This window comes from Gobio gobio, assembly GCF_949357685.1.
Source record: "Gobio gobio genome assembly, chromosome: 4".
NCBI lineage: Eukaryota > Metazoa > Chordata > Actinopteri > Cypriniformes > Gobionidae > Gobio > Gobio gobio.
Window position 1 is genome coordinate 21,613,282 of NC_137100.1, and position 24,971 is coordinate 21,638,252.

Genomic DNA, 24,971 nt, shown 5'->3' on the forward strand with positions numbered 1-24,971 from the left:
TTGCCATGTCAATAAGCTTGTATCGGAGTGTGACAGTCATTATATTAACCTTAGTGATAGGCAAGGACAGATCCCAGAACTGATCAAACACTGTTGAGCAGAAGCCACACTCGCTGCACGTCAATGAGCTTTTCAGCTGACCAACAAACAGATCTGTGTAGAAAACAAAGCACTTTATAACCAGAGTAGAGAACACACACACAGTAAGATGGTACCGGTGTTAATATAGCCGGTCAACTCACCGACTACTTTGCTGTCCTCACTCTCCAGGTACTTGTTCCACATTCTCTTCCCTTTCTCGTCGTCCCTGTAGATAAAACATATTTCATGTAAGACTCCTGACAGACTGCTCACTATTACCGTCAGATTGCAACAGTTAAACCACACACCACAGGTGATTCATCTGTTAGATCAGTCACCACATCATATCATATTACTTCATATTCCAGCACAAAACCGAAACACAGCAGTTTTAATATGTTCCCAGAGGCCAATCCTGTCTAAATCTGTTTAGAAATACACTATTAGCTTTCCTGAGGCCATGGCTAAAATTTCAGTGCAGAGATTATTCTGACGGGGACTCTAAACCAAAACCTAATGAGCTCTGTCGACCCCCATATGGAAACATTCTACGCAAGCATCAACTTCATGCTCCACACAAATTTCTTATGCTCACCAAGGCTGCAGTTATATGGTCAATAAAGGAATAGTTATATTGTGAAATAGTATTACAATTTTAAAATGTTTTCTATTAAGAAACTTACGATGCTTCAGAAATTATTCTAATAGGCTGATTTGGTGCTCAATATACATTGATTAATATCATTATGGAAACAGTTGTGCTGCTTAAAAAATCCTGGATTTTCTGATGAATAGAAAGTTTAAATTGAACAGCATTTCTTTGAAATAGAATTATTTTGTAACATTATAAATGTCTTTACTGCAGTTAAATGCATCCTTGCTGAATAAAAATATTAATTTGTTTATAAAAAATCCTACTAACTTCAAACTTCTGAACGGCAGTGTATGTATGGGAGTGCATTCACAGTGAACAATGCATGTGATACTGCCATAGAATTTGTCTAGAATTAGGTCTTATAAGTTGGGTAATTTTAAAAACAGTGCTATTTTTGAAACCACAATCATGATGGGAGGGTGCCTCATAATGTTATACTATATGGATACAGCTCAGTAGGTTTTTAGAACAAAGCAGGTGTATCTACGTACGAGAGGTGATCAAAGTCCTCCATGGGGACTCTGGGTTTCACTATCACTCTGTTTACTTCATTATGGAGCCCATCCAGGAGAAACCGCAAGAACTCCTGAGCATCCTGCTGACTAAATGACAGAAAACAGGAAAGAAAGAATACTTTTAAGAGGGCGTTTCAGCTGGTTCAAAACTACATATTGAAGAATCCAAGTAAATATGAGGTTAGCATGATACAAAAGTAGCTGTAACTTACTTGTAACCAACGAATCGAGGGGCATATTTCTGGATCTGCATTTTGAAGTCAGAAGGGCTGATGGCCTCACTGCTAGCTGATGTCCAAAGAGTCTGAGTGAGCTTGGCAAACTCTGAAAACAGAAACACACACATACTGTATGCAGGCATATGAATAAAACACAGGACCCAAAGGCTGACTGATATGCATGGTAAAAACAAATTCTCTATTTTATGAACTGGTAAATGTATCTCTTACCCTCCATCAGTGCAGCTTTGGCCCTGCAGTTGTTGTTGAGGTCAGTGCGGTGCGAGTTACGCAGACAGTAGTCCCTCAGGTCATGAGTGTTGCTTAGACATTGCAGAATGGAGTTCATGAAACACTGCAGAGACACAAATGTGAATTAGTTTGTTACTCTGCATACATAGTCTGCATTCCACTGAAATATTTAAAGCCATAAAACAGAAGTAGAGACAGATGTTTTCTGTATTTCTGACGTGTAATGGATTTTCAAAAAAATAATTACAGTCATTTAAAAAAAAAATCAACATATGCAGTACATGGATGAACTGCATTTGGAAAATAGATTGGGTGCAGTGCACACAAAAACATGCACATATTCAGTTTTACAAAACATCTCCTTTCATGTTCCAATTTTGAGTTTGCATTGGCATGAAGGTGAGTAAATATTGACAAAATATTGAAAAAAACTTACAGTATTTCCTAGATTCCTGAGACCCACTAGACCCTGAGCATTCTTTGAGTTCTGCAAGAGAAAAACAGCAAAAGAATAGAAATAGAGCAAAGGGGTTAGTGAGCTTTCTAAGATAACCATTGAATGCAACGACACTTTAAGTTATACCAAGCAAAAGTTTTAATATATATATATGCACATGACCACATCATTTGTTTGACAGTGAAGTGAAAGTGCATGGTATTTTCATTGCATGCCCTTCACACAAAAAAAACTAATTAAAAGTGATTCTGATTATATAAAATTACATAACAGCATAATGTACATGTCTGTGCTGTATAATGAGTCTATTCAGTGTTATTTTTGTCAGTACTATTATTCAGTTTTGAGGATGTGTGTGAGCTAACCAAAGCGTTCTCTCTGGGTTATTAAATGGCATGTTAGCAGATTTAGACAGAGACCCCTGCAGAGACACAAACAAATTATGCCCATCTGCCTAACCACAACAAAAACACTTTAAGTAATTTATGCAACTAGGGATGAATCATCATTGTTTGGTCAATTTTAAGTGATATATAAAAATCTTGTACCAATCAAAATTCAGACAGCTGGGAATGATGATGATGATTTCACATGTTTGATATTCTCGACATAAGCACTCAGCCTGTTGACCATGACATAACATGGAGCGCTTCAGAGAACACGAACAATGTGTCAGCAGTTTCTCAGTATGAATCTCACGCAAGAAACTGACACACTCCGAATCAGTGATATCAAGGCCTGGAATAGCAGTGCTCATTTTCATGTGCGTCATTCACTGATTGCGGTGTTAACTATGTGATGTTACAATAGTGACAGTGAAGCTCTGCAAAACTCAACGAAGTTGCAAACATCCCCTCGGACAGGTCATTTTCAAGTCTGTGAGTGTTTGAGAAAGCGTGTGTGACTGAGATTCAAAATATGAGAGTTGCTGTAACACAGCCTTGAAATTAGTTGTTGACTAAAACTAATTTATCGAATATACTAAAATAACACTGCTTGAAATATTTCAAAAGCCTAGGATTGTGGTATTGGTATGCTCTCTACGGATGAGTCACAGTGTGTGACAGAACTGTATAGCATGTTGAATGTATCACACATATGATGCATGATGCATGGTTGTTCACATATAAAAAGTCAATAACAATCCATCCGTATTCCGTACACACATCCATACACTACACATACAGAGTAGTTGCATACATTTTATAAAATAAGAAACTAAATGCTTTTATAAGAGGCGAAATGCATATTATTTTAGTACTTGAGCCATGGACCACTACTAAACAGTACGATGTTATTATGATGGTTATCTTGAAATAGCTTGATAGTACCTTTGAAGTAAATGCTATCATTTATGTATAAAGTAATCATTCAGTACCATAGTATATATCTCAAATGGTGGCCAAAATTATCAGACCACTTGGCATATTTAAGAGGTTTCAGTTTTTGTTGTTGTTGAATTGGCCATTACAATACCCATAAAACGAATGAAATATCCACAAAGTCATGATTATGCTCTATAAACTATAGAATAAAGCCATCATAAGGAGATTTAGGTAATTTTCCTTACAACAAAAAAAACACGCTAGGCCTATTTAACTGTCAGTGTCACACAATCCTTCACAGAAGAAGCCAAATTACTTGTGTAATCATTGTCAAGTGTGATCGTGGTTAAATTGATGGTGATTCAAGAGTCTTAGGACACTATGCCAGAGAGATGTGCTGCTGTAATGGCTGCAAAAGGTGGACATACCAAATACTAAAGTTAAAAGTGGATAAAAACAGTGCGACTCACTTCATCTAATATTTGTTGTGCTCAATGCAACCATCTGCATTTTTCATAAACGTTATGAAATGAAATCATGTTTTGGAGGCAAAAAAGGTCAATATTTTCAGATCTGTCAGGTGTTCTAATAATTTTGGCTACCACTGTAAGTATCTGATACCATCACTGCCACAGTATGTTCGAACAGATCAGAATACACTTCAATTAAAAGTAATGAAGTGCACTAATCAAACACCTTCTATTAGCACCTCTGAGGATAGATACATCAGGTTCAAACATGTTCAGCTGCGACTTATCCCAGGAGTTCTTCTCTTAATCATATATTCATCCAAACATCTGATGAGATTTTTCTTCACCAAAGAAAATGAGAGAGGGGAAACAGATGGTCCAATGCCTCACTCCGCTGCTGAGCCGGTCTCTGGCTTTCACAGCCAGCCCCTAAACCAATCAGATTGGTATGACAACAGCCAGCACCCAGCAGCAGCCATGGTACGGCAAGCGTAGGGAGTTCTGCCTCGAAAGCGATAGGGTAACAAGAGGGCAGCAGGATTTTACACTGGCTCTCTCTTCAAAGATCTTCGGAGGGCTGTGAGCTAATTGGCTGGCGCGAGTTTAAAGTGAGCGAGTAGGAACACTGTGTCCTGACCTTAGTTTCTGGAAGCCACGGCTGTTACCAGCATAAGAACTCAGTGTGCTCTGCTGCCAAAAGGCTGGTCACAAGCACATACTGAGACACATTTTATTCAAGCAGACTCTTGAGGCGAAGCACTTTAATATGTTGTAATATGTTGACATGCATTTATGTATCTATTCAAAATCCTATATTTGTGTCCTCGATTATTTTAGACACATTTGTAAACAGTTTATAGCAGCTCAAATTTGTCCTATATTTCAGTACTTACTGAAATTAAATTAAAGGGCACATTTGGGACATGTTGGGACACCTGGACGGAACTGTCTCATCAGAAATTGAACATCTGGTCGCCGTAACTCAAACTCAACCATCAATGCTGATGATAAGCCATGACATTTCATTACACTGTTATCTTGAAAATGATTGACAATCTAGATGGGCAGGATAGAGATTTTGTGTAAGGTCACATGCATGTGAAGAACAGGACCTTTGGCAATTCTTGGAATGTAATCGCTAGATAAACAGATAAAACACATTCCTTCAGAAAAGGCATTGCTTACTTAGGAGTCCATGTGTTCCTGAATATTACATAATGTTACATTCTGATTACTGATTGTTGCATAACAAACACTGGCTAGTGGTTACACTGGGAAATATTGTCATCACCACTCCAATAATTGATGTAATGCCCCTTGAACTGTGTTGTTGTGAAATACTGCAAATAAGGCAGTTTTCCCATCATTAAAAGCCACATAACCATTTAAATGGATTCTCACTCTTTTGGATTATTTACCATTAACTGCCATTTCTTTTCCTGTATTGGGGGTTTTCAAACTAAGGGTTTGAAAAATTCTTGGGGGTCCACTGAAAATTTCAGAAAAAATAAAGGTGACTTAATATTATTTACAGAAATCGATTTAATTCTTCATTCTTCTTTCTAAGACTGGTCAGAAATCATTAGACCAATTAGTCTGTTTACAGCAATAGTTTGAACACTAACACATAAAAACAAATGTTTTATATATATATATATATATATATATATATATATATATATATATATATATATATATATATATATATATATATATATATATATATATAATTTGCAAATAATTATTACAATGCATATAATTGTGTTTATAATACGATAGGTTTTCATCTCATCTCTTCATTCTTTTAAGAGTATGTACAAAATAAGGTTAAATCTGCTTTGCAACCGTATCTATTGTGTAAGAAATTAGATTACTATTAAATTACTATTTTACATCTAAAAGTACTCTAATATTAGGTTAAAAATGTTAATAAAACGTAAATATTTTAAGATACTTCAATCATTTTCATTTACTCATGCATAAAAATTTAAAGCTGTCATAATTAAAAGGGGAACAGCATATTTGGGGGTCGTTGACACTGAAAGATGTAACAACAAAATATCTATGTGCTATATTCGCTACTTGACAACAACATTTGTTTAACATAGCCTATATGGAATCTAGCTCAGTACTGAGTATGAATGTGTAGCCCAGCATAAATCTGGCACAGAAAAACAGACGTAGACTTTCGAACAATTTGCCTTTCTGGACTAAATATGTGACCATCGACCACAAAACCAGTCATAAGTTGGACGGGTATATTTGTGGAAATAGCCAACAATACATTGGATGGGGCAAAATTATCGATTTTCCTTTATGCCAAAAATCATTAGGAAATTAAGTAACAATCATGTTCCATGAAGACATTTTGTAAATTTCCAACCTTAAATAATTTATTATTATAGTAGTAATATGCATTGCTAAGGACTTTTCTCAATATTTTGATTCTTTTGAACCCTGAGGTTCCAGATTTTCAAATAGTTGTATCTCAGCCAAATATTGTCCAATCAAACCATATATCAATGAACATCTTATTTATTCAGCTTTCATGTGATGTATAAATCTCAATAAAGAAAAAAAAAAGAACCCTTATGACTGATTTTGTGGTCCTGGGTCACATACATTTGGCTCAAATGTGTAATTTAGAAGGATCAACTAACCACTACACAAAGAGGTGGTGACATGCGTCTAGTTATGTAGCCTGAACTACATCACAGATGACTCAATATCATCCGTTTTCATTTAACACTATAATTTACAGTGCTTAAAATGATACTCCTCAATAATGAATAATGCGCCGCCTCCTCAGCGCGACGCAACAGCTGCGCAGGTAGATGGCGTCATTCGCTCAACGCAAAGCCAGCGGCTTAAACTGTGACCGGCGTTACGTAACAGTCCTCCTCGCTACGAACATTTACATTATTTGTATTTCATAGGCAGTGGTACCGACGCGACAAACGTAAAGAAACAAGCAGTATGAAAACACGCTGAAGTAAAAATGTGACATTTTAGGACGCGAGAAGCTGGTCACTTGGCAAGGTCAGAGATAGTCAGCCAACATCTGTAGCCTACATGTGCTTATGTTGGGAGATCTGGTCTGCAGGTCTCAAATACTTTCTACTGGGCTGAATTAACGTACATAATTTTTATTTCAGAAGAAAATAGCCTACTCTTAATTTATTTCAGTTGCCTTCAAATGAGCAAAGATGGCAACTGTTGCTTTTTGTTCAGGTTTTCCCTCACACCTCCATCAATTAGACTCAACGCAATGGTGTTTCTCACCCCCAGCGCATTTGGGATGTCTCTCTGATCGTCTCTCTTTAGTTGAGCAGTTTTTGTTTATATTTATATTTTGTACTTTCCCAAAATCTGTTGTCATGTTTATCACCTCAGGGTTTTCTAAATTGCAAAACAGCTGTATTGATATCCCTAACCACCACTTCCTGACATAAATAATATCAAAAACAATTCAAAATTGTGAGGACGTATTGAGCTTCCATGCTCATGTGATGAAGTTCACAAAGCCCCAACAATATGCATATTTTTGAGTGTGGGGATATGATTTTCAGAAAATAAGCACATTTGATTCACAGTGATTTTACACTTATTACACTAACTACGGTCTACCATTTGAGGTAGGAAAAAGGATGAGAAAACAGTTGTCATGTAAAAGTCTACATGACTAACAGCAATGAGGCGTGTAAGTTTGTGAGTGCAGTTGTAACGTACTATATTGAGTGTTCATTTTCATAGCCAAAATATTCCCAAATATTTCCTCTGATGGTAACGAGTTTCACATCTATTTAAGACGTAGTATAGCCTACATAAAGTGTGGAGATGTTAACTTTCGAGCTGTGAGTTAGGCTTACCTTTGCCTGGTTAATAAGAAGCCCCACAAACGTGGACACTAGCATAGAGCGAGACATCGTCGGACTTTTTCTTCGCATATCCTGTTTGATAAAGGGGAAAGCTGAAGCCGGCGGTTCCTCTGGGACAGTGACCGTGTACGACTGTCGTATACTCGGCATTATGACTGGAGAAAACTAGCGGAATAAACGGCGCAATGTCTTAATATGGCTCAACACCAAAGCCACTGTATTCCTGCGTATCAGTAAATATCCTCTTTTTCATGCAGTCTTTCGTATGGTCCCTTGTAGGCTATTCCTCAGGTGATATTCTTGCCAAGCACTGCGCTCAGTCTATGCCCTTGGGCTCACGAGAGCTCAGCATTCATGAATAATGCGGGCGAAGCGCGCAGGTCGCATACAATGAATATTGCAATAGATACAAAGATACAGAACTGTACTAAATCGACTCGCGTTTAAATATTCCGTACATGTGTTCTGTATTCAGCCGGTTGTAGTCCGGGTGCGCGAGCGCTGAATGTCGGATATCAACAGAGGAATAATGGAAAAGTCCGAGTGCTGCTTGCTTTTACTCGGGCGAGCATACGCCCCCTCGGCACGAGAGAGACGTCACCAAACGCCTCATGCTCTCCTGACGTCACTCAGCAGAGGACAAGACCTTCCCATTCATCTGTGACAGCAGCACTGAACACAACCAGAGCATGTCGGTGTGGTCAGATACGTTTTACGGGTTTGGATTGGAACGACATAACATGAGGGTGAGTAAATGATGACACAATTTTCCGTTTAGTGTGAACTAACCCTTTAAGAACCTTAAGAAATCCAACAAGCAAACACCACACAGCAAGAGTGAGAGTTATCACCAAAATAAGAAAAAGAGTAATAAAATGCAAACCCTCATTACAAATAATTGTATCATCACACAATGTGTGTACTTCAGCGGAATATGTTGACAACTGTCCGGGTTGCAAAACGTCAGACAGACTCCCCCTCCTAATACACAAATACAAAATGTAACGTAAGCTGACACATACAAACTTGCACATCTTTTCAAGGTATTTATTTTTGCTTGTTTTAGCATTATTTGCTATTATATTATATTATATTATATTATATCATTTAAATATTTTGTTTATTGCAACCATAATATGTACGTTTCATTTAAATACAAGGGCATTTTCTACTTAAAGGTGCTTTAAGCGATGTCACGTTTTTGAGGCCAACATTTTTTTTTGTCACATACAGCAAACATCACGCTATCCGCTAACTGCCTGTCCCCTGAACACACTGTAAAAAAACGCGGTCTCTCTCTGTAGTCCGCCTAAGCTCCACAAACTGCAACAAAAACAAACGGGTGCAGGCTGGACTATGAAGCACAACAAACAGTGCTCCAGCCAATAGCCGACAAGAATGATTTCCACCCACAAATCATTATTGTCGGCTATTGGCTGGAGCACTGTTTGTTGGGGACAGGCAGCTAGGGGATAGCGAGGAGATGTTTGCTGTATGTGACAAAAAAATGTTTGGCCTAAAAAACGCGTGACATCGCTTAGAGCACCTTTAATATGATGTAATAGAGAAAGTTTTGTGTGATGTGGTTGTTTTAGTTTCATGACTCAATACTGTTATTAACATTACTCTAAATCTATCCTCCAGTGACCCTATTACCTCACCCTAAATTGCTCCACGCTAAAAGGCCCAGCAGACCAGTGACCCAGAAGCAGCTGTAGGGCGATTTGTGTGGGAACAATGGCAAAAGCCCTAGTGGTATTTCTCTAAAGCTCTCCTGAGTCTTTTCACCAGCCTATTATGTAAGCACCATCTAAAGCATGGCAGAGCTGGCCTATTCTGTGCAAATAATTGCATTCATCTTATGAAACACACTCTGAATCAAGCTTATATAAGAGCTGTTTAAAGCTGTGTGCTGAGCCTTATATTCATGCCAGACACAATCCACATCATCATCAGTGATGGACATGCCAAAGCATCGCCATCTCACTGCCACAACCTGATGTGCTTATGTGAGAGAGACACACTCAAAGTGAATTAGAGGGGCTGTCTGTTTTGTATATGTCTGAATAACAGGCCTCTCTATATAAACAAACCAGAGTGACATATGAGCACAAAAGGAAAGTGTACCCTCAAAGAGACCACAAAATAACAACAGAGGGCATCATATACAGTAACTCCCTTTGACTATGACAGATTCAGATTTACTGGCTGAATCACATGAAAACATCTCCAGGTCACATTTTACCCGCAAACTTCTTCTTTTATATATATATATATATATATATATATATATATATATATATATATATATATATATATATATATATATATATATATATATATATATATATATATATATATATATATATATATATATATATATATATATATATATATAGATTAAAAGAAGGTCCAGGTGAAGTGAATAACACTGATGATCTCTTCATCACGGCACCTGTTAGTGGGTGGGATATATTAGGCAGCAAGTGAACCTTTTGTCCTCGAAGTTGATGAAAAATGGGCAAGCGTAAGCATTTGAGCGAGTTTGACAAGGGCCAAATTGTGATGGCAAGACGTCTGTGTCAGAGCATCTCCAAAACTGCAGCTCTTGTGGGGTGTTCCCGGTCTGCAGTGGTCAGTAGGCCTATCTATCAAAAGTGGTCCAAGGAAGGAACAGTGGTGAACCGGTGACAGGGTCATGGGTGGCCGAGGCTCATTGATGCACGTGGGGAGCGAAGGCTGGCCTGCGTGGTCCGATCAAACAGACAAGCTACTGTAGCTCAAAGAAGTTCAAAAAGTTAATGCTGGTTCTGATATATATAGATGGACATAAATATTTTTTTTTAATCTAGATTAATCTCACTGTAATCTTGGAATTAATCTAGATAAAAATGGCTCATTTGAGTTCTGCCGAAGGCATTCAGAATATGTGTACTCGAAAGTGATCGTTTGTCTTTTTGTAGCTTGAATAATAAATAACTTCTGTCCCTTTAAGACCTGACGCACGCATGGATCCCACTGTTCCTGTTAGTTGGTTATGACTGTGTTTACGTTAAAACTCACCAAGATGGGCATTGAGACATTTTTGAGTGTATTTGACCATTAATAAGCTGGAAAAAGGAGGTAATTTTTGCACTTGTATGTCAGATGCGGCTTTATTACGGTATGTGTGTGTGCGCTTCAGATGCGAGCACGAAATCTGCGGGAATTAGTAGAATTAACGTGCAACCCCACGCGAAATTCAGACCGGTCACACCAATACTAACACGCTGTCATGAGGAAAAAATGTTCAGAGGGTTAACTAGACTGAATGAGAGGAGGCGGATGCGTGTCAACCTGCTGTCGGTCGGAGAGGAGAGGAGAGCGCAGCTGATATCGATGCTGTAGAAAATGAGTATTGTATCGTTTCAGAAATTTCAGTATCGATACATAGCGAAATATCTATATTTTTGACAACAGGCATACACACAGGTTCGAAGACTCGTTCTCTCGCCCCCTACAGTGCAATTCGGCTAGGTATACATCCGCGCTAAAATATCAAGGTGAAAGTCATCATAGCTTGCGTAGTATAGACCCAACTCCCAAACCAACTTTGAGAATAGATTAATGGCAATATTTTTTTTATCGCCCGATAAGAGTCTCACGTTAACGCAGCACGTTAACGCCGATAACGGCCCACCGCTAATATATATATATATATATATATATATATATATATATATATATATATATATATATATATATATATATATATATATATATATATATATATATATATAGTGAGGAAAATAAGTATTTGAACACCCTGCTATTTTGCAAGTTCTCCCACTTAGAAATCATGGAGGGGTCTGACATTGTCATCGTAGGTGCATGTCCACTGTGAGAGACATAATCTAAAAAAAAACATCCAGAAATCACAATGTATGATTTTTTAACTATTTATTTGTATGATACAGCTGCAAATAAGTATTTGAACACCTGAGAAAATCAATGTTAATATTTGGTACAGTAGCCTTTGTTTGCAATTACAAACGAGGTCAAACGTTTCCTGTAGTTTTTCACCAGGTTTGCACACACTGCAGGAGGGATTTTGGCCCACTCCTCCACACAGATCTTCTCTAGATCAGTCAGGTTTCTGGCCTGTCGCTGAGAAACACGGAGTTTACCTCCAAAGATTCTCTATTGGGTTTAGGTCTGGAGACTGGCTAGGCCACGCCAGAACCTTGATATGCTTCTTACAGATCCACTCCTTGGTTATCCTGGCTGTGTGCTTCGGGTCATGTTGGAAGACCCAGCCTCGACCCATTTTCAATGCTCTAACTGAGGGAAGGAGGTTGTTCCCCAAAATCTCGCAATACATGGCCCCGGTCATCCTCTCCTTAATACAGTGCAGTCGCCCTGTCCCATGTGCAGAAAAACACCCCCAAAGCATGATGCTACCACCCCCATGCTTCACAGTAGGGATGGTGTTCTTGGGATGGTACTCATCATTCTTCTTCCTCCAAACACGTTTAGTGGAATTATGACCAAAAAGTTCTATTTTGGTCTCATCCGACCACATGACTTTCTCCCATGACTCCTCTGGATCATCCAAATGGTCATTGGCAAAATTAAGACGGGCCTGGATATGTGCTGGTTTAAGCAGGGGAACGTTCCGTGCCATGCATGATTTCAAACCATGACGTCTTAGTGTATTACCAACAGTAACCTTGGAAACGGTGGTCCCAGCTCTTTTCAGGTCATTGACCAGCTCCTCCCGTGTAGTTCTGGGCTGATTTCTCACCTTTCTGAGGATCATTGAGACCCCACGAGGTGAGATCTTGCATGGAGCCCCAGTCCGAGGGAGATGTTTAGCTTCTTCCATTTTCTAATGATTGCTCCAACAGTGGACCTTTTTTCACCAAGCTGCTTGGCAATTTCCCCGTAGCCCTTTCCAGCCTTGTGGAGGTGTACAATTTTGTCTCTAGTGTCTTTGGACAGCTCTTTGGTCTTGGCCATGTTAGTAGTTGGATTCTTACTGATTGTATGGGGTGGACAGGTGTCTTTATGCAGCTAACGACCTCAAACAGGTGCATCTAATTTAGGATAATAAATGGAGTGGAGGTGGACATTTTAAAGGCAGACTAACAGGTCTTTGAGGGTCAGAATTCTAGCTGATAGATAGGTGTTCAAATACGTATTTGCAGCTGTATCATACAAATAAATAGTTAAAAAATCATACATTGTGATTTCTGGATTTTTTTTTTTATATTATGTCTCTCACAGTGAACATGCACCTACAATGACAATTTCAGACCCCTCCATGATTTCTAAGTGGGAGAACTTGCAAAATAGTGTGTTTGTGTGTGTGTGTGTGTGTGTGTGTGTGTGTGTGTGTGTGTGTGTGTGTTTAATGACATGGAAACATGGAAAATGACTGTTTAGTAGTATGACTACATTGTTTTTTTGTAATGTGTATTTGTTCATAAATTAAATTGTCAATAAATCAGGTCATAAATCAAATCTGCGATAATAATATATGAAATGTAATTTGCGTTTAGCCCTAAATATTTTTGCTCTTTTGTGTAGAAGACTTTTTTTTTTATGAAGATGATGTTCTTTACTGGTGTACAGAAAAGAAACAAGTAACACTTCCTGTGATTCCTTATTGGAAAAAAGTATTGAGGCAGCATCTATTCTATCTGGAGTGGAATTAAGTGCCTTTCACAAGTATATAACCTAACCTACAGAAGCAGTACACATGCCATGAATGACTTGTGTTTACATAACTGAGCTAATCAGCATGCAGGGCTGTTGCACAACAGACCTCCACAGTTAGACTGGCACAGAGGTCACTGTTCTCAGGAAACCAGTGGAGCCTAGCATGATGGAGGATTAAGCCCAGAATAAGTGAGAATGATTGGGTGTGAGCCCTTGTCTAACATTCTTAGTAATTGACCTCTAACTTAATTATTAACTGTCAGAGGTCCTGAAGACGGTTTAAGCAGGTTAGTAGACAAGTGTCATATCAGCACGGAAGAGTTCTAGTGTTCGTGGAAAGATACCAGAGAACAGCAAGAAACATATCTTCTCAATTCTGCACCGTTCACAAAACATCTATTCACACAGGTGCATGACAGAAGAGAAAAATAGACAGACTGCTTATGTTTGAGTCCATCATAAGCAGCAGCCCTCTATGCAGACATACACTCACCTAAAGAATTTTTAGGAGCACCTTTTCAATTTCTCATTAATGCAATTATCTAATCAACCAATCACATGGCGTTACAACCGAGGTATGCCACAACACGGAAGCCACAACACGCACAACCTTGAGGCGGATGGGCTACAACAGCAGAAGACCCCACCGGGTACCACTCATCTCCACTACAAATAGGAAAAAGAGGCTACAATTTGCTCGAGCTCACCAAAATTGGACAGTTGAAGACTGGAAAAATGTTGCCTGGTCTGATGAGTCTCGATTTCTGTTGAGACATTCAGATGATAGTCAGAACTAGTCCGAATTTGGCGTAAACAGAATGAGAACATGGATCCATCATGCCTTGTTACCACTGTGCAGGCTGGTGGTGGTGGTGTAATGGTGTGGGGGATGTTTTCTCGGCACACTTTAGGCCCCTTAGTGCCAATTGGGCATCGTTTAAATGCCATGGCCTACCTGAGCATTGTTTCTGACCATGTCCATCCCTTTATGACCACCATGTACCCATCCTCTGATGGCTACTTCCAGCAGGATAATGCACCATGTCACAAAGCTCGAATCATTTCAAATTGGTTTCTTGAACATGACAATGAGTTCACTGTACTAAAATGGCCCCTACAGTCACCAGATCTCAACCCAATAGAGCATCTTTGGGATGTGGTGGAACGGGAGCTTCGTGCCCTGGATGTGCATCCCACAAATCTCCATCAACTGCAAGATGCTATCCTATCAATATGGGCCAACATTTCTAAAGAATGCTTTCAGCACCTTGTTGAATCAATGTCACGTAGAATTAAGGCAGTTCTGAAGGCGAAAGGGGGTCAAACACAGTATTGGTATGGTGTTCCTAATAATCCTTTAGGTGAGTGTAGTGATGTCACCAGAACCACTGCAGTGACTCATTTTGAACCCGCCAGTCAAAAATAGACCAAAACATCACACTGACCTCTAAACACTTCCAACACACACAGACATATCACAACACGAAAAACATCACAGTGACCTCTAAATTATTCAAACAGTGCACTAAAACACATCAGGCAGAGCAGCAGAAGTCACTTAACAGCCTTGAATATAATCACACTCATACCAACCTCAACACACGCCTGGTTCAGTGAGGAAAAAAAGAAAATATGGTTTAAAGCACAAAAACTATCGGAAGTATCGATACTTTAGTACCTGTCCACCCATCCATAGTCAAAGGATGCAAGGACAAAACGGATGCTGTGTTAATTGCATTAAATATTTGTTACGTGTTAAACAAAAAAAAATATTTGCAAAAATGTAAGCGTTCATTTTGACAGCCCAATTAATATGATATAGTATAATACATATAGTTATTATATAATATCTATGTTTTTACATCTATTTTAATGGAGCTCCACACATGAAATGAAGGGGGAAAAATATTGTGGCCATGAAGAACAATTTGTGAACTAATTTGTTTACCTGATTTATAAGGGAATAGATATTTTGGCCATAATTTAAATTAAATAAAGAATGGCATATTCTTATATTTATTCTTCCACATGGTATTTGTAGGGCTCCTTTTTTTTATTTTAACATTTTACAATCTCAGCCTTGCCATAAAAACATCAAACTATCTGATATAAAATACATTCTAAACATTGTTCAGTTTCATTTTGTTTTTCTGCATATTGGTTAATCCACATGATGATGGTTCAATAGACAAAATATGTTCAAGTATTAATAAGCAGTAAAGCAGTTTAGTTTAGATAAGTTTAGCAGTTTTAGTTTTTTATGAAAAAAAAAAAAGATTATGACAAACTGATTAATAAGATTTTCCTTTTTAAAATTGAATTTGCCCTTCATTATGACATCAGAAGTTATCATAGTAGACATTTTTTACTTTATATCCCCCCCCCCCCCCCCAACCCCCCAAAATACAAATACTAATTTTAATACAAAAATGTTGGAGCTGACGGCCTTGTGGGCAGTGGTTATGGTTTGGGCGACCTGAGTTTGAGTTCTGGCTTGCGGACTTTTCCAGATTATGTTTGTCAGCATCACTATTGCTGTTAGACATCATGACCTACAAAACAGCATGTACTCTATATGACTTCCTGATACTTCAGAATATTGCACATCATATGTTATAATTACTTCCTTATATACCGTCTAGTGCATGATTAAATAGTGCACTGGAATTCTTGGTTTTATAAAAACCCTAACCCATTACGCAAATGTAAAATAACGCGACAAAATGTCAAACCCATAAAGAGGAAACGACTGAAGCTTTGGGGGTGTTGATGGACTCAATCTACTCCATCTATGTGTTGATCATCGTTCTGAATCTGATCCGGACGTAGTCTTTGACAAAAATACTTTTTCCAGCTTTTTGTTTAAAATGTTTTCTTTTATGAAACTTTCCAACACTTAAGTGTTGATAAAAAAGGATGCATGAAGCTAGAATAAAAAAAAAATTAAAATGGAAAGAGTTAAAGTACTGTTAAAGGTATATTTCAAGTATAACAAGTTAATGCCAGCCTAAATAGGAACATAGTACTTAAAGTGCAAAAATAATATATACAAAGTAATCAATAAGTGTGATGTTATGTTCACTTAAAGTTCACTTAAACATAAAGATGTTCTGTTCACTTACAAGTATACTTGCAGTATAAAACTAGTAGTTTACTGAGAGTACTTTCATAAACTAAAAAAAGTGTTACAAGTATTTGAATAGTAAACTATCAGTATAACTATAAGTTCACTTGGAGTATAGTTGCAGTACAAACAAAAAACTTTGTTGTAAACTAGTTGTGTACTCAAAGTTTACTACTTTTATACTTAAAAGTATACTTTTATGCACTAAAAAGTTGGCCACTTTAGTCCCAAGTATTACAAGTATACTTCTAGTTCATTGATATTGGTATACTATAAAATTAACTTTTTGGTAAGGGTACACAGCTGTGTTCCCTGAGCATGTTGTGTCATGGTTTTGCAATGTACTGTATGCAAAATAAGCACGTGTGTGCATGTTAGGTTCCACTGACTACAGACAGGTCAAACACTGAAGGGTCCCTGGTATGCATGCCACTAACTTGACAAAGGGTCACAACAGATATATACAACAGGATGTTCTATCATGCACAAACACATTTGCAGACGCTCACAAACACACACACATTCTTAGTTTCTTCATCATTAGAAACGGTTAAAATTTCTGATGGAAATCTGACTTCTCAGAACTTATACATAAATAACCACACAGTTAAACTACAATCACTGCAGCTTCTGTGTAATGAGCAACATGCACATTGGTGCTGCTGGTTAATGAATTCATAGTACCACGTAACACATTTGGAGCATCCAAGAAAGTCAAGCCAGAATTGACCCTTCTCCCGTTCTCAGAATGCATGTAACCCTGGCTTAAAGCATTCTTATTTCCAATCTGAATATCTTGCAAATGGCTCCTGGCCAAGAGTATATCATGGCCAGCTTGTTTTTACTGAAGTCCTCTCTTGATTCCTACTCATGCATGAATAGTGTGCTGTAAAACATGATTGGTTATTAACTCAAATGAATTATGAAAAACTATTGCACTATCTATTTATATCCCATATTATTCTTCATGGCCATGGTCTAGCTTTGTGGCTAGGGTGTTATGAGTGATTTTTAGCATATCTATGCAGTTGCTAGTTCTTCTGGATGGTTGTTACAGTTGGTAGTTACAGATGTGCTCTGAATGTTTTTTAGCTTGTTGCTCATCTGCTGCTAGGGTGTTCTGGATGGTTGTCAGTGAGGATAGGTAAAAAAATATATATATATTTTAATCAGTTTTATGAACCGACATTGGTTCATAAATACCAAACATAATTTTTTAGGTGATGAATGAACAAAACTTCACTAAACATTTCCAATGCTGCTCTTATCTAATAAATTACATTAAGCTTTGTGCTTTGTTACTTCAGATATGAAACAAAGTCTCAGCTTTAAAATTGTCAATTTTATAATGCATTTGACACGACAGATTGATGTAGTGCCTCAATTCAAGCAAAGCAGCAGCGCAGCGTGCACATAAACTGATAATCTCTTTCTCTTTACTACTAGTTAAAGCTCAAATGAAACAAGACTGAACATCAGAAGGTATGTTGACAGAAACAGTACAACTTATTAAAATGTATCATGAAATCACTCAATCAGTGTTTCAAGCATGGAGAGAATGACCACAAGAATGAAGAAATTGGTTCTTGCACATCAAGCGATCATGCTTGAGTTTCCGTTTACCACAACTGGTGTGTGAGTTGATGAATGTTTATGTGTGAATAAAAGCCTAAATTCAATCTGTTCATCATATAAAGCGGTCGTGTCTCTTTAGATAATTTTGGACTAAACCAGGGACAGAAAGCTCTCAGATTTCATCAAAAAGATCTTTGTGTTCTGAAGATGAACAAGTCTTATGGGTTTGGAATGACATGAGGGTGAGTAATTAAATGACAAATGACCATGGTATAAGCAGAATAATCCACAGCTAGCTGTGCATTAAACAATCTGAATTGTCTCCCTGGAGGCAACCACCCTCTGCTTTGCGTTGGGGTGGTTCTTTGCCTCCATGTCGTGCATTAAAATAATTTATACATACTTTAATAGTTATTATTACATGATTTTAAAAACAAAATTTCTATCGAACCCTGGTGCATTTGCGTTCATCACAAACGTGCATGATAAAACAGAATATGTGTAAATATATTGTGTGTTTTATTAATTAGTTGGTATTATGCGCAGCAGAGTGAACGACACTTGTTTAAATGTTTATTGTATGTGCATCGCCTGAAGGCGGCTTTCTGCTGCTTGCAAATGGACCAATCTGATTTCACTCACTCTGCATGATTACACTGCATGCTTACTCTCGCTCCTATACAATGTAAATCACTACTGCCATCCCCTACATGCGTTTTGTTGAATTAGTGAATTAGTGAAGTTGTAATTGGTGTAGTGAAGTTGTCAAAGCATGCGCATGTTACTTTACTTCCTAAACAAGTGCGCACCCAAGTCCGAGGTTGCCTTCATATTCATGCATCATCGGCTTAGTGAAGTTGTCAACGCATTTTACTTTACTTCCTAAACAAGTGCGCACCCAAGCCCGAGTTGCCTTCATATTCATTCAAATCGTTGCAAAGATCCAATGTAACCAAACTCAGAACACCTCCTACTACAAGTAGTCTCAGGTTCAGTATTCCGACCCGGTGCGCACCCGGGTCCACCAGACGGCTTTCACATTACCGATTTTTCATGCAAACATAGCCCCATTTAGAACTAAACTGCCAGTGTGAAAGCACCCTTAGTGGAGGGTTGCGACCACAATGCAGGTTACATTGTTACGCACTAGGTGGCATGAGACTGCCTTTAAGAGTGAGTTAGTTACCCATTTTGTCAATTCAAAAACGCTGATTCATTCAGAAATGAAACAAGACTTTAAACAAGGAGATTATCTGAATTTAATTCCTTTACTTTTACTAGAACCTGATCTTACACTAGACACGTCTGTTACGATCAGGCTAAATCTATTTCAAATTCCCACCAAGTTACCGCCCGTACAAGAAGTGCAGCACACAGAAAACGCAGAATAAGGGAAAAACCTTCACATACACCTTAATTCTGCTTAGGTGTGAAAGTGCAAGTCATGCTTTTGCTGTGGATCGGGGGCACACTTAGCTAACGCTGCGAACTGCCCAGCAAAGCAAAAAGATTGAACATTACACTAAACTGTGTCAATCAGTGTCAGACATGGAAAGTAACGAAGTACAAATACTTTGTTACTGTACTTAAGTATTTTTCTGGTATCTGTACTTTACTTCACAATTTATTTTTCCGACAACTTTTTACTTGAACTCTTTACATTTTTTACACAAATATCTGTACATTCTACTTATTACATTTTCAAACCAGGCTTGTTACTTTAGTTTTAATCTTTATTTAGTGCAATGATCAACTGCAATGTCGACATGACTGAGAATACAGACATTCCTGATCACCCATGGCCATGTATGAGGGGATGTTCGAAATTGTTGGCGTGTATGAATATGCGCTGCGAATTGTGTCAACCTAAAAACACGAAGTACTGGCTTTCAAAAAATGTCCAGTATAACTGTTGTCATTTTTAAAGCGTCATAATTTTTTGTTGTTTCCAAAGGAAAAAAGGAAAAGAGGCGGAATCACCCTAAAATCTAGGATGTGCCATAGGTGATGGCAAATAGTTTTTTCGTCGGCTTAGTCTTTTCTTGTGTTCTGCATGGTGGTTGTTCATCCTTAAGTTTAGTATTAATGTATTAATATGATGTGAAGTCCAGTTACCAGCGTAACACTAAAACAGGTAGTAGTAATGGCTACTTTTTACTTAAGTACATGTCAGAGCCCATACATTGTTACTTTTGTTACCCATTGTTACCCATACATTGTTACCTGTCCGCAGCAGGGAAACTGGGTAACGGTGAGACGGCATAGTCGCGGATCTAAAAAACGCTTTTCCGTTCCGGTTAGAACATCAAACAGGTTCTCCCCTCTCAGTGAAGCACCCACTGAGTATCCTGTTGAAAGTGCCCTAGTCATTGGTGATTCTATTACACGGAACATGAAAATAGAGACACCAGCCACCATAGTCACATGTTTACCGGGAGCCAGAGCGCCTGACATCAAAGCAAATTTAAAAGTGCTGGCTAAAGCTAATCGTAAATTCTCTAAGATTATTATTCACGTCGGCACTAATGATGTTCGACTTCCCCAGTCGGAGATCACCAAAATTAACATTAAAGAGGTGTGTGAACTCGCTAGTACGATGTCAGAGGCTGTTTATTGTTCTGGACCGCTCCCTGTTAAAAGGAGTGATGAGATAGTTAGCAGACTATCATCACTCAATGGCTGGTTGTCTAAGTGGTGTCCGTTAAATAACATAGGGTTCATAGACAATTGGAAAAGTTTTTGGGGCAGACCTGACCTGTTGAAGAAGAATGGCATCCATCCCTCCTGGGGTGGTTCCGCTCTTCTCTCTAGTAATTTGGCACAAAGTCTTAGAGCTAAACCTTGACTCACTAGGGCCCAGGTCAGGAAGCAGACAAACTGGCTAAACCGACCATCGGCTAGCTGTCTCACGTCACCGGAGTCAGATAAATCCCAGCACATAGAGACTCTTTCACCTAGATATTATCATATAGAGACTGTGTCTGTTCCCCGAATTAGTAAATACAAAAAAACATCAAAACCATTTAACAGTAAAAATTTAAATGATGTCCAACAAATAAACAACAGATATAATACAGATGAACAATTGATAAAGCTTGGGTTGCTGAATATTCGATCCCTTTCCCCAAAAGTGCTTATTGTTATTGATATCATTACAGATAATAATCTAGATGTGCTGTGTTTGACAGAAACCTGGCTGAAACCTGACGACTACATTACTTTGAATGAGTCCACCCCCCAAGATTATTGTGATAAACATGAGCCGCGTCTGAAAGGTAAAGGGGGAGGGGTTGCTGTAATTTATAATAATATCTTCAGTATTACTCAGAAGTCTAGTTACAAATATAATTCCTTCAAAGTTTTGGTGCTTTATGTAACGTTATGTAGTGTACATGATAAAACCCGTTTAACATTTGTGTTAGCTACTGTATACAGGCCACCAGGGCATAATATAGACTTTATCAAAGAATTTGCTGATTTTCTATCAGAGTTAGTACTGGCCGTAGATGAAGTACTAATTGTTGGTGATTTTAATATCCATGTAGACAACGAAAAAGACGCATTGGGATTAGCATTAAAAGACATTCTAAACTCTATTGGAGTTAGGCAAGACGTGTCAGGACCCACTCATCGCCATAATCATACTTTAGACCTAATATTGTCACATGGAATAAATGTTGATACCGTTGAAATTCTGCAGCAGAGCGATGAAATCTCAGATCATTACCTAGTATCATGTATACTTAATTTAGCTAAGGTTGCAAAGCCGCCCCCTCGCTTCAAAAATGGCAGGACAATCACTGCCGCTACTAAAGATTGCTTTTTAAATAATCTTCCTCAATAGTATCCCAGATAGCTTAGAAGAACTCGATGTTGCAACAGAAACTATTGACTCTCTCTTTTCCAGTACTTTAGACACAGTTGCTCCCCTGCGCTTAAAGGAGATTAAAGAAAATAGTCCAACGCCACGGTACAACGAGCACACTCTGGCCCTTAATCCAGCAGCCAGAAAAATGGAGCGCAGCTGGAAGAAAACAAAACTAGAGGTCTTTCGTAATTCGTGGAAAGAGCACATGATCGCATACAGAAAGGGCGTAAAAACTGCTAGATCCGCTTATTTCTCGACTCTCTTGGAAGAAAACAAACACAACCCTAGGTATTTATTCGATACAGTAGCTAAATTAACCAAAAATAAAGCTTCAACTTCTGATGTTTGTAAACAGCACAGCAGTAATGACTTTATGAACTTCTTTACATGTAAGATTGATAATATTAGGAAGAAAATTTTAACCATGCAGCCGTCTACAACAGTATCACATCAGACAGAGCATTGTAGTGTCACTGAGGAAAAATTACACTCATTCACTGCTATAGGAGAAGAAGAATTGGCTAAACTCGTTAAATCATCAAAATCAACAACATGTATGCTTGACCCTGTACCGACTAGGCTATTAAAAGAGATGCTACCAGAGGTCATAGATCCTCTTCTTAATATCATTAATTCATCTTTGTCATTAGGATATGTACCAACAACTTTTAAGTTGGCTATTATTAAACCACTTATTAAAAAAACGCAACTTGATCCTACAGAATTAGTCAATTATAGGCCAATCTCAAATCCACACTTTCAGTCAAAAATACTTGAAAAGGCAGTGTCTTCACAATTATATTCCTTTTTAGAAAGAAATGGTATCTGTAAGGATTTCCAGTCAGGATTTAGACCGTATCATAGTACTGAGACTGCTCTCATCAGAGTTACAAATTATTTACTCTTATCATCCGATCGTGGCTGTATCTCTCTATTAGTGTTACTCGATCTTAGCGCTGCATTCGATACTATCGACTACAACATTCTTTTGAATAGACTCGAAAATTATGTAGGCATTAGTGGAATTGCTTTGTCATGGTTTAAATCATACCTATGTGACCGTTATCAGTTTGTAGCAGTAAATGAAGAGATGTCCCACCGATCACAAGTTCAGTATGGAGTACCGCAAGGCTCAGTGCTAGGACCGCTGCTCTTCACCCTGTACATGCTACCACTGGGAGATATCATTAGGAAGCATGGCGTTAGTTTTCATTGTTATGCTGACGATACTCAGCTCTATATTTCTTCACGCCCTGACGAAACTTACCAATTCACAAGATTAAAGGAATGCATAGCTGATTTAAAACATTGGATGACCAGTAATTTCCTGCAACTCAATTCAGAATTTTTTTTTTTAATTATTGGACAAAAAAGCTCCACAATAGTAACCTAGAATACTGTCTAACACTTGATGGCTGCTCTGTCAAGTCCTCGTCGTCAGTGAGGAACCTGGGTGTGCTCTTTGATACCAATCTTTCGTTTGAAAGCCACGTTTCTAGTATCTGTAAAATTGCATTCTACCATCTTAAAAATATATCTAAATTACGGCACATGCTCTCAATGCAAAATGCTGAACAGTTAGTTCATGCGTTCATGACCTCAAGGTTAGATTATTGTAATGCTCTACTGGGTGGTTGCCCTGCTCGCTTAATAAATAAACTCCAGCTGGTCCAAAACGCAGCAGCTCGAGTTCTTACTAGAACCAGGAAGTATGAACATATTAGCCCAGTTCTGTCAACACTGCACTGGCTGCCTATTAAACATTGCATACATTTTAAAATCTTGCTTATTACTTACAAAGCACTAAATGGTTTCGCTCCCAATACTTGAGCGAGCTCTTAACATATTATACACCATCATGTCTACTGCGGTCTCAAAATTCTGGCCAGTTGATAATACCGAGAATATCCAAATCAACTGCATGCGGTCGATCCTTTTCCTATTTAGCACCTAAACTCTGGAACAGTCTTCCTAACATTGTACGGGAAGCAGACACACTCTGTCAGTTTAAATCTAGACTAAAAACACATCTCTTTACTGTGGCATACACATAAAACACTTTTTCAAAGAAATGATTGTTAGGCTGCATTAACTAGGTCAGCCGGAACCGGGAACACTTCCCACAACACCTGATGTACTCGTTACATCATCAGAAGAATGGCATCTACGCTAATGATAGTCTCTCTGTTTTATCCCGAGGTTTACTGCAGTCAGTCGGATCCGGGCCGTATCCCGATCAGATGGTGGACCTGCGCCCAGAGAAGACCAATGCACGACCCTGAAGTGTCTGCAGAGACCGTGTCAATTAGACTCCCCTGAAATTGCATCGTCGACACGGCATCCTCAATAAACCCGTCTCCGGCGTGATGACTCCAATTGTTCGAAAATTACAGTTTAATAATTCTTAAATCGATATGTCATCCTCAATTAACCAGTCTCCAGCGTGTTGCCTCCGATCTTTCGAATATTGCACTTTAATAATTATTTAATCAGCACATCATGCTCAATAAACCCGTCTCCGGCATGATCTATTATGACCTCTGACCTGTCAAGTTGCCAGAATAATAATCATACACTGCTTGTTAATTGGCCAGAGGAGAACTGGCTCCTGGTTTCTCCCAAGGTTTATTTTTCTCCATTAGGTCACCTGATGGGGTTTTGGTTTCCTTGCCACTGTTGCCTCTGGCTTGGCGCGCTCAGTTGGGGACACTAAATTTTTCTACTAAATATCCAAATAAATCTAATTATTAAACTAAATTAACCATATAAACTAAATTACTGATCTAATTACTGATCTAAAGCCCACACTGTCACTGTATGATAATTGAAATGAACTGATGACATAACCGTTTT

At 38.3% G+C, this 24,971-nt stretch overlaps 1 protein-coding gene across 3 annotated transcripts in view; it reads right to left on the reverse strand.

The window, feature by feature from the left end:
- Window positions 1-24,971, reverse strand: part of usp2b (ubiquitin specific peptidase 2b) — a 50,194-nt gene that overhangs the window by 3,943 nt on the left and 21,280 nt on the right. For 2 of the 3 annotated variants that reach the window (XM_079816111.1, XM_079816113.1), the window contains exons 3-8: window positions 2,158-2,208; window positions 1,701-1,824; window positions 1,464-1,575; window positions 1,228-1,338; window positions 243-307; window positions 50-153 (exon numbers count right to left, since the gene is read on the reverse strand). In XM_079816111.1, coding sequence (XP_079672237.1) covers window positions 50-153; window positions 243-307; window positions 1,228-1,338; window positions 1,464-1,575; window positions 1,701-1,824; window positions 2,158-2,208 — 567 coding nt within the window. Of the gene's footprint in view, window positions 1-49; window positions 154-242; window positions 308-1,227; window positions 1,339-1,463; window positions 1,576-1,700; window positions 1,825-2,157; window positions 2,209-7,842; window positions 8,526-24,971 lie in introns of those variants that run through there. The other variant, XM_079816112.1, reaches the window with a different exon arrangement.